General features: G+C 44.5%; 1 protein-coding gene across 2 annotated transcripts in view; it reads right to left on the minus strand.

The window, feature by feature from the left end:
• The window catches only part of prkacaa (protein kinase, cAMP-dependent, catalytic, alpha-a), a 29,677-nt gene extending 18,056 nt beyond the window's left edge, over positions 1–11,621 (minus strand). Inside the window, exon 1 of one of the 2 annotated variants that reach the window (XM_079519339.1) lies at positions 10,828–11,621. In XM_079519339.1, the coding sequence (XP_079375465.1) occupies positions 10,828–10,873 (46 nt within the window). In that variant the 5' untranslated portion in view covers positions 10,874–11,621. Of the gene's footprint in view, positions 1–6,134; positions 6,387–10,827 lie in introns of those variants that run through there. The other variant, XM_079519340.1, reaches the window with a different exon arrangement.
• Positions 11,622–11,824: the final 203 nt, after the last annotated feature.

Here is an 11,824-nt window from a genome sequence, read left to right on the forward strand (position 1 = left end):
CGGGCTTCTTACAGTCAGTACATTCTTAGTCCTTGGGGTGGGACATGCCTAAGAATAGGAAACGAGCTGTAAAATTCTAATACCGCTCAGTTAAGTCTAGACTAGACAAAGACTAGCTGTAAGCTTAACTTAGGGCAAGCGTGCCTTCAAAATGCACAATTCTGGAATGTTGGCTGCACTGTTGCACAGGGAAAAAAGCCAAGCCTACAAACATTCTGGTGTGAGCCCAGTTAATGGCTTGCCTGGCATATAATGTACACACAGTACTGTAGATACACAGAAGAAGCATGTGCAGTTTAGAGTTTACACACTGACTAGAGCCTGATCGATATACAAGTATCAGCCATTATTTGACTTTTCTAACACATTGGCAATTATGCAGCCAAAGTGTCCTGATTTATCTTTAAACTATCAACCTGGCGTTATTTGGTCATGTACTCATTATACAAGATTTCCTCTACAGTTTTCTCCCGCGTGCCGGCACCGCCACAAGGACTTTGGTGTGCGTATAGCTTCTTTGTACACATGTACTCATTATACACATACACAATAAAAAAAAAAATGTTTTGCAGATCTACATGCTTACGTGTCAGGAGCTTTGTATATCTTCCATCTTTTAATTTCACATGTTTGACTAACTTTAAATCACTTCTGACTTTGGTTAGAATTCACTTTATGAAATATCAGTCAAAACATTGGTGATTGGTAGTCAGTCAGATGTTGCAGCAGCAATGCTCTAATACACACATGTGGCATGATAATGCAAGTTCACTTTTCTCTTATCTTTATGAGGCTAATCACAGTCTGTGGGAACATGTAGATAATGACACCTTCCTCATTCCTGCTCTGTGTGTGTGTGTGTGTGTGTGTTACTGCTGCTATGGATGCCAGTTGACACTTGACACCAGCTAGAGCTGCTATTTCCACCACTTAAAATGGTAGGAGGGTGCAGTGGTGAAAACTACTGGACAAGCACACCAGCAAAAGACCCAACTTCACTGGCCCACTATCAGTTTATTGTGGTGCCAAAAAGACTCTTTTCGGTGAACGCCAAGCAAGGTCATCATATACCAACCCCATTATGCTTTCTGTATCAGGAGCACACAGGTCTCAGAGCTACGATATTTTGGAAAAAGTTTAATTCATGTCGGACCCAAGATAAAAGCAAGAATCATTATTGGCCGGTCAACAGAGCGATAAATCTATTTCTAACTTCTGTCTTGAATATGTCCTAAAGTCTGAAATATTGGTGTGTGTGTGTGTGTGTGTGTGTGTGTGTGTGTGTGTGTGTGGTGACTGTGGTCATGGTGTAAGGTTACTGCAGTATGTAATGTGTAATATGTTTCTGAATGCGCCGCAGATACAACAATTGCCTGCCCTACAGCATCATCTGAATTCAGCCAGCTAACTGTAGAAATCAAATTGAATTGAATCAAATTAAATTGTAATGGAGGGAGACAACAGAAGACAGCGATGGCATTCCATTTTTTTTAAATGAATGTCTCTGAAAATAATAGGAATCACACAAGACATGCAAATACAACTCAACTAAAGCTTAATACAGATCTAGCTAATGCGATTTCCTGTCAAATCTCCAGAGACCAGCAGCTCCGACAAAAGGATGGGATAAGGCGTGCCAAAACGGCAAAGACCAAAGTTCGCATAAACATGTCTACAGCCACGTTGCTCCCATAGTGAGAGCAGACAGGCCAACAGGGGGGGGAAAAACATTTCCCAGGAAAGCTGCTCAATTTCCACTTCCACTAGGGAATTTAAGCATAGCTAGTGCAGCGCATGTATTGTTCACTTAACTACGGCCAGTCAGAAGAAGGTGATGTCTGCCCTTATAAAAACCTAGCTTGGGCCTTGACTGTTGCATCAACAGCCTGGCTTAAGAGACATTCTCCAGACAGAATGGATTCCCTTTGGTAGATTGGCTTCTGTGATAAGTTCAACCGAGAGTGGGGTGCCCAACTACCTTGAAGCCTCCCATGTATCCACTCTCCCACCTACCATCTGGAAGGACTACTATGGGCACCTCTGGTGCTGTAGCCTCCTCTGCCAACAAGTGCGATCCTGGGTCGCTGGACCGTGCGGCTGACTCCCTCTTCCCTGCATGCCTCCTGGAGCTCCTTCTGTCATACATTAGACCAGCAAAGACTCCCCCTGCGTTTACCTTCTTCTTCAGCCTCTCGGTCACAGCGACTGACTCATGACCTCCCACACCTCCCCCCACCACAGTGCCGAGAGCAACGCCGTTAGGCCGGCTGCTCTTTTCAGCCGCCAAAAAACGTTTCCTTATATATTTTTACTCCCGTCCTCCTGTGACTATCACTTGCTGTGCCAGAGTGCAGAAGGCAGTGTCCGACCACCGCTGTTGTGTGGTCAAACACAGCTCCCACAGCAGCACTGCTCCCGTTACACTCACACAGATCAATCGGACCCCTCGCTTGGTTTGTATCAATATTTATTCTGCACACAGAGTACTCTCTCCTGTTCTCTCTCCTGTCAACAGACATACAGTATATACTGTGTTGTGTGTGTGTATCAGGGACTGTCACAATGTAGGGATGTGTAGAAGTGACAAATTAAAATCCATTACTATATTCTATTACAAATGATTATTCAAATAATGTTGGAAATAACTAAAGCTATACGCGAGTCAAGATGACATTACATGAATGCAGAGGGTAATAAATAATTATGCTATTAATCTGATGTGTTTTTTGCCAAACAGATGATCTACATTACAAGCTCAAAACGTGTGGGGATGCTTGTACATCAGCAATTTTTGCCAATATTAATACTGTTGGATGCACTGAAATTTCAGCAGAAGAAATGTGTGCAAAAATACTAAAATAGTACTAAAATCGCAAGCTTCAATTTACAAGTTGTATTGAATCATGGATGGCGAACCGTATGGTTCAATATTAATCTGAAAAACATTGCAACCCTAGACAGACTGCACACATATCTGATTCAGAAGTGTGTGTGCGTGTACTGTAAACTAAAAATTGGACAATAGCAAATATGGTACAGTGTTACCGAGGCAGTTAGTAAAATGTGACCAGATTTGACTGAGAGCCTGCCATCGTGCAACCTCCAGCTTTTCACCAGTGGAGAAAAACGACATTTAAGGTGGTTGCACACCGGCCGCGTTTTTCGGAAAACCGATGGAGAAACGCTGCTAAAAATCCGAATTCGCATCCGATTCGCGCCCGGTGTGTGGAGACCTTTAATTTATATTTTACCCAAAATGAGTTAATAGCACAGGCACTCTTCACATACTAGAGCATGTCTGAAATTGACATGCACATATGAAATAAATGCTTAAACCTTAAACATGTAGCTAGGTGTAATGTTAGAGTCCACAGAAGTGAACCTTTCAAGCCTGTTTTCTCAACTCGCTGTTTTCTGCAAGACATTACTCTATAAGCCATATCTCCAAAACTGGTGGGTCAAACTGAACCAATATGTCAATTTGAAGCAATGATTCCCTGCTTTCATATGACATGAAAAAAACGGAAATTCAAAAAAATCTAATGGCAGTCCCTCAGTCAAATTTGACCACCAATGGTTAAATAATGGTGGTTCTACTCCATTTCTACAAATGCCTGTTGATGTGAGTCCAAGGGAAATCTATAAGGCATACATACTTGGGACTATACCTACTATATACTGTGTCATCTCTCCTTGTTAAGAGTACATTATTGGAGCCTACTGTATTCTGACAACATTGAGCTGTGATCAGCATATTATAACATAATATCCCTTTCAGTGGAGTCAGGAAGAGCCCAGACCATGACACAAATACAAACCAGCTCTTATTACACAAGCCAGGCCGTGTCCAGGACATGCACCCCTCTCTTATTTATCATTGGAGGCGGGTACGGGGTAGTCTCATCTGTAGATCAGAGATCTCCACCCTACTGACATGTCTGGGTAGTGGATACGTTTCTACATTCAATAAAATGCAATATAATAATGTACCAGAACCGTCACAACATACTCAAAACCAATCCTGAATGATACCGGCCCAACATGAAGGACAGTTGCTAAAAGTCTTTACAATAGTAAATAAATGGTAAATGGTGCATTTATATAGCGCTTTTATCCAAAGCGCTTTACATAGATTGTGCATTACATTCACCCATTCATACAGCAATGGCGGAGGAACACAAGCAAGGCACCAACGTGCACATTGGGAGCAATTAGGGGTTCAGTGTCTTGCTCAAGGACACTTCGACACTAACGCCCGAGATCGAACTGGCAACCTTGTGGTTCCCATCCGGCTGCTCTACCTGCCACTCTACCCCTGAGCCACTGCCGCCCCAATGGTTCTGCAATGCCGTTATTTAACCCATTAAAATCGGGAGATATTTTAGCGTTGGCTATTCAAAAGAAGCAGAGCTACTGTACAAGCTTGTACACCGACTACGTGTGACAACTACTGATTTGGGAGGGATTTAGTACTGGCCTCGGGTCTTAATGGGTTAAAAGGGGTAGTTCAGCAAAAACATTACTTGTTTTCTGTAAAAAAAAAAAAAAAAGGTTTCATCAATCACTCACTCACTGCACGAAGCCTTGAATTCATGGGGTGCATATAGTTTACTCTTGTTGAACTTGGCCACCACCTATTTACTTCAATTCAAACATTTAATTGTTTCTCGCCCCATGAATTCAAGGCTTCATGGGGCAAGTGATTGATTAAAATCACACCCGTGTGAACCGAGTGGTGCAAATCTGTGTGGAGGTCCCCAGGGGGTTGCCGGAACTTCTAGACCCACAGGAACGCGCCCAGGGTGCCGGCCCGGTTTCGGCGAGCTGACCCTGTCCGAAACGAGAAATGACCGAAGTTACCGTGTGGGGGTCCCCAGGGGGTCCCTCTACTGTACTGTACTGTACTGTACTGTCACACCCGAAATCACATAATGGCTGCTATTAAAAACTCAGCTTCCCGTCATGCAGCTGTGCAGCTCAACAGCGCCACTTTGTCCCCTGTTGGTACTCTAAACAGACACGCATACAAAGGGACACACATTGCTGTTCAATGGAGTGGTTGCAGTGACCACTCAAAAACATCAACAACTTTAAATTTCCCATTTTAGCCCATGCATTAACTTTAGACTACAGGCGTATCAGTAGGCAGGGATCTCTGATCATTTTAGCCCATTCATTGACTTTAGACCCCAGGCAGGCGTATCAGTAGGCAGGGATCTCTGATCAGCTGTGATCAGCTGGCTATGACAAACAAAGAGTAAAGTTGCTCTTTGACAGCGTGCCAGGTGTATGCAAATTCAGGGTTTCCCAAATAGCCATAGCCTCTGGCTGCAGCACCCTTATTGTAATGTAAATTAAACACCAGGTTGACAAGTGGTTAAACTGGTACAATGTTATGTTATGAACTGAAATTAAATTAAATCCCCCCACCCCCCTTTCCAAATGGCCCCTTGGCCCCTCTGGCAGCCCTGCTCAGATCTGATGGGAACTGACTGCATTTGGATAAGGATTTAAAAGTTATTTGGCAGCCAGTAGACATTGGAAAGAAAGTGTAGTAGTAGTGACTAGTGATTGACCACACAATGATCAACAATGCGTTTCAGGGGGAACATTTATTATTACACAGATCTCTACTGTAAATGCCGATAGGGTCATGCAATGGACTCCGTCCTGAAACACTTCCACAGCAAATAACAAATGGCTTCCTTGGAAATGTGTTGTAACTAGACAACAGGCAAGAGAACAGGCCAATAGATGTGTGTGTGTGACTGTGTGTGTGGTAATGAATATACACATGCTGCTGGACACAAACACAAGTTCAACCAAAAGTTGTGAATATGGACAGTGCACCAAAAGCAACCTTCTCTTTTATCAAATATGCAAACTTTTCACAGTTGCACGCGCACACACACGCACCCCCCCCCCCCCCCCCCCCCAAGTCACACGATTAATCTAGTGACATGTCATGCACCAAACTAGAATAGAAAAAAATTGAATTGTCTGCTCTGCCTATCCAACAAACAACCTGAGCTCATGCTCACAGTCACACCAGCTAAACCATTGGGTCTCAGCGTGGGCTCGGCCATGGCTCCACCCCCTGCTCTTGTCCAGTTCCAGGCTGAAAACTCACTCACAGCAGCAGGCCTCTAGCTCCTCCTGTAGCTGGCAATGCCTCCCATCTCTGCCCGTGTCCCCGAGACAGGGCCCTGCTCGCTGAAACAGCCTCCCTGCCAGCCTGGTCAGAACAGACATGATGCAGGGCTGGAGGTAGGCAGCAGACACGTGGCGTCGTCCCAACACTGCGGGAAGCTGTTGGAAGCTATAGTATATATCCACTACTAGGAAATCCAGAATACTAATTGGGTCTTCTGTTCTGAGCACCAAGGCGGTTGAGATTCTCCTGGAGTGGCCGGGCTGGGTTTATTGTGCAGGGGAGACGAAGCCTGACTCTCTGCAAAGCCCCGGGATAGGGCTGGACCTTCCCTGCTCCTCCACTTCCTGCTGCAACTCACACGTCTACTCTGTCCGCCCTGCTCCTTCCTGTGGGCCTGATCTCAGATCTCCGCACCACTGCACTAGCGCTCCAATTCTCCACTCTTGACACAGGGGAAGTACAGGAGTGACGGTCCCTGTGTGCACCTGAGCCCGGTCGAAGACTTAACTATCCTGCCATTAGTGCCATGCTTGCTGTGGGGATAACAGTGCTCACGCCTCACGGGTGTGGGCCTCTGGACCCCTGGTCTGCAGCCGTCTCTAGGGATTAGGGCGGGCTCGCAGTGATCAAGCTGATAAGGATGTGGAGTGTGGCATGTCAACAAAATTACCATAGATGTAATCAAAAGAATGTATCAAGCTTCCTCGACAATGTTTAACTATAATCTAATTACACTTTTTTCCAAACGCAATCTGGCCTGTGATTATACTATAGTTACTTATTTCAAGCCATCTGATTATGTTATGTATTCCCAATTACATGTTACCAACACTGAACATAACAGTGTCCTCCCAAACCTGATCCAGCCAGCAGTCACCATTGGTTCCCAAACAGTGGGTCTCCTCTCTCTCTGGCTTGCTGTGGGGATAACAGCGCTCACGGGTGTGGGCCTCTGGACCCCTGGTCTGCAGCCGTCTCTAGGGATCAGGGCGGGCTCGCAGTGATCAAGCTGATAAGGATGTGGAGTGTGGCATGTCAACAAACCTCCAGCCGCTAGGACCACCTCAGTGCGTGCTTATAGCCTGCTAATCGTCCCTTTTCCCCATTAATGCCAGAGCACTTAGAAAAACTAAACGCCGGGCAGGCAGTAACAAGTAACTGAGAGCTCGTCTGGCCTTGTTACCCAGCCAGGGGTTAACATTACAGTCAGACTGAAGGCCACTCTTCACACCCACACTCGACCAGCAACAAGGAGATGAGGCTCATTTCACAGATACCTGTTCAGATCTAACACACTTGAGTGTTTCGGAATGTTATGGATGAAAACATAACCTGTGATCATTACTTTGAATACAACTAATACAGTTACTCAATACAAATTAAGTTTACTTTACATGGCATCCCTTGGATTACAAAAACAAATGATCATCTAAAGTAATACTTTTGGATTACTGCAAAATCGAACATTACAAAATACAAATTGCAGTTGGCACCCTGTAAAAAATATGGGGGGAAAAAAGTCACAGAAAATATGTCCTATACCAGTTGGAACTGTATTGATAAAAGGGGGACAGACTGTCCTGCAGGAGTTGAAAATTACCATAGATGTAATCAAAAGAATGTATCAAGCTTCCTCGACAATGTTTAACTATAATCGAATTACACTTTTTTCCAAACGCAATCTGGCCTGTGATTATACTATAGTTACTTATTTCAAGCCATCTGATTATGTTATGTATTCCCAATTACATGTAACCAACACTGAACATAATAGTGTCCTCACAAACCTGATCCAGCCAGCAGTCACCATTGGTTCCCAAACAGTGGGTCGCTTCTAAATAACATGAATAAATACCAAAAATCTAAGAAATTCCATAAATTCAAATTTTGAAAAATGTTTCAGTATCGAAAATAGCCGATCTATAAGCTCACGAGTCTTGAACATTTGCTAATTTCACTAGTTTGGTTCTCTTTTGGGTCTCGAGCTAAAAAGTTTGGGAACAGCCGTTCTCGGTCGTAGAGGGTGACGGCTGGTGCTAGAGTCTAGGACAGAGTAGAGGGGGTTTTGGAATGCTGGGTTAAGAGTACGGAGCATTTAGGGGGCACGGTGGCACAGTCGGTAGTGCTGTTGCCTCACAGCTAGAAGGTCCTGGGTTCGATTCCCGCTGGGGACACTGTGGGCGGCGCTGGGGGCGTGTTCTCTCCTCCGCGTCATCAGTGCCCATACCCGAGGCAGGGTTGGCGAAAGGGCCTTTCTGTGTGGAGTTTTCATGTTCTCCCAGAGGAAGTGTAGCATTAGATAATTGACACTGGGTGTCAATTAAAAATGGGTTACAAAATCGTGGGATAAAAATTAAAAATAAATAAAAATAAAAAAAGAGTAGGGAGCATTTGTGACGGAATAGTACGAGCAAAAAGATCTCTCCTTCAGTAGTTAGTTACCCTTTGAAGGAAAACAAGTGTGGCTCCTTGCCCATAGAAAGTAGGAAATATAAAGAATTCCCTTGATACAAAATATCACTATACAAAAATGCACAGATTACATTATTAATTTGTAATATTTCTACAACATAGATGACTGTCCTAACGTAATCATGACAGAGACATCTTAAGGCGACCGACAGAGCTTAATGTGAGATAACGGAAACCTGGAGAGCAGCGAAAAAGAGGTGGATCCACTGGACCTATAATAATATTGACAATAATAAAAAACAAAGTAATGGGGGCCAACAGTAGCCCAGAGCAAGGTATAGTCTGGTAATCATACAAATGCGCGCGCACACGCGCACACACAATGCTGCTCATCACATGATGTTCAAGAGACTCCTGGACTTCAAGGTTCTGCCTGAAGAGGATCACACTGCCTGCATCATATGACCCCGCCCTAGTGGCTTTTTCCTACTCTGGATAACAACCAACCACCCCCCCCCCCCTCCTCTCTTCAATTACTGTCAAACACAGTGTGTGGGACTCAAGACTCATGACCACATTACATTAAGGTTCTCATGAGTACAGAGACAATTATATAAACTTCCTGCAAAGAGAATGTTGCGCTCTCCGCGTTTGGAGCACAATGACTAAGTCTCACTGTGCTTGTATTTTATTTATTTTTTTAATAAAGAAAAAAAAAGGATTAACTTAATTTGGTACTTCTTGTAATCCATAATAAAAAAAAATCACACCCGTGTGAACTGAGTGGTGTAAGGTTTTATATAGCATGATCAGCTGTGGTCTGACGTAATGTCTGACGTAATGAAATCACACAAAATATGTTAAGTAAAAAAAGCTATCATTTTTGATAAATGTATGTATCACACCTGGATGTGATTTCACAACTGGCTGTTTTTGCGCAGAGAAAATGACCACGGTTGCTACGGTCATCCAGTTCACCCGGGTGTGATTTAATTACGTCATTTTTTTATGCACACAAAAGCCAGTTGTAGGAGTGGTTTACACCACTCAACAAATATGGGATAATTTTGTATATGGTACTTATTAGTATTCCAATTTAGAAAATAAAAGCAATTGGTTAAAAATATGATTGGGGGAAAAGGAAGATGGAAAGAGATGAAAGCTGGAAAGATGGATTCAGAAAGATGACAGTGATATGAAATTACATGTCACTATCACCTGCATCTCTTGGAAAACAGATGTTTCAAAAAGAGCTACACTGGACAGAATCAGTTAAGAACCCAGTACACGGTTCTGGAATGTGACGGCACACAAACTTGAGGGAAGCTAGATTAAGTTGTTAACATTGCACTTGTGTGTGAGGCTGAATGACATGATGGTGCTTTGCTCTGAGAATTCTCTAGCTCTGCCAGGAGGACACCCATTATGGAGCCACTAAAGTGTACTGTACCAGGCCAGGTGTAGCATACTGTACACAGTAAAACTCCTCTATGTTATATTGATCCACTTGTAACCCTAAATGTAACACACCTTTGTAAAAACATGTAAATGGACTCATTTGGTTACATTGTTTACACTCAAGGAGTTAAATTACTGTACCACGCAATCAGGTTTTTAGAGTGTATACAGTCGATGTGGTGTATCTAGTCCGGGGTGTTCCAATTTATATAGGCTGTTTTTGTTTTTACAGTACTGGGTTTGTTAGCGCTGTACACAACAACCCAGAGGTCCAGAGCGTCGCTCTCGGTCAGGCGACAGACCTGTACCCCCGGCTTCGACCCCCTCTCTCTGGTGACCCTACCAGGAGTGCTCTAGGCAGGGCATAGCCCCTCTCGGAACCCTCGTAAAAGGTTTCTGACATTTGGATGTTATCCAAATGTCAGAAACCTAGGCAGGGCAGTGGTTCTAAATATGTTTGGCCCAGGGACTCAGGGTTCCCAAATCCCAATGGGTCTGAGAGTGTACCATTTGTACGCTCTCAAGAGTTATGGGGGCACTTGAAATGTAAAAGGTTTGAGAACCACTGCTCTAGGGGGTCCACCCTGAGGCACACAACAAACCCCCCCCCGACCACGACAAGGTGTCGACTCTGCCCTTACGTACCAGGCGTAAAGGGCAGTAACGTAAGTAAAGCAACGGGGCATTATTCAGTGGTTACGTTTTCTATACGAGGTGAAACAGGTGAATTGAGCAGCACTTTGGCTGCAGCAGGTGAGGTGTAACAACGGTAACAGTTAAAACAACAGTGTACGTTCACTCACCACTCTCCATCTCGTTGCCCTTCTTGGCGGTGGGCGTGTTGCCCATGATTGCAGGCTGATGAGGGAGACTCTCTCTGGGGCTCGGAACTGACTTTTAACTTCACGAACCTTTGTGTTGCTAACTGCTAACGCTATCGCCCGTAGCAAGCTACTAGCTAACAGCTATCATTATTAACTCACACAGGAGTAAATATATACGTGTATATATATTATACGACTCCTTAACTCGAGCGTATGTATTTGTATGTATATCCGTTTAGGATCGGGGCTAGCAGAGCTAACGGTGTAGCAATCCCAGAGATTTGGAGTTTAGTTAGCTGTAGCTAGCTTCGCAAATCCTCCAAGCAGCGCTGGTCAACGGGAGACGTCGCCAATCGATGTTCCCTCCTGCTGGCTCGACAAGGTTTCGTTCAGATCGCCATCCTCTGCGACGTCGGTCGAAGCCCCACCAGTCCTTGTATTAAAACCCGCAGCCTGGCGGTCTGTCAGTTAGCTAGCAGTCTTGTCAGTCGTAGTGCACCCTGGCCTGTCCACACAACTTGGCTAAGTTAGCCAGGTGCTAACCTATGCAGCCAGGCCCTTTTTTTTAAAAAAAAAACAATGAATTTCAGTCCTGGATCACCACAAAACTGCAGTCTAATGTCTTCTAATCCCCCGGGCGCTGATGGTGTTATTTCAATAAATCCCTTTATTTGTCAGTCGGGCGTCACGTCCAGCGGTTTGTTGGTGCCTACTATCCAATGTCTAAAAGCAGCTACTGCCCCCCCTTTATTAATCCGTAGAACCACAGCAAGCAACCCCAGCTACTCCAGCCAACTAGCCACACATCGCCCCGCCCCTCAGTGTTACTGGTTGGTCAGCGCGTGCGTGCCAATCATCAAGAGACGACCGTCGATTGGTTGCACAGCCACACGTCCAATCATCTCAGTGATGTGATTTGTCTGTCAAAGGATCTTCGTCCCGCCTCTTACAATATGGCAAATCAACCATACGTCTG

The sequence above is a fragment of the Electrona antarctica genome (genome assembly GCF_951216825.1).
Source record: "Electrona antarctica genome assembly, chromosome: 14".
Classification (NCBI taxonomy): domain Eukaryota; kingdom Metazoa; phylum Chordata; class Actinopteri; order Myctophiformes; family Myctophidae; genus Electrona; species Electrona antarctica.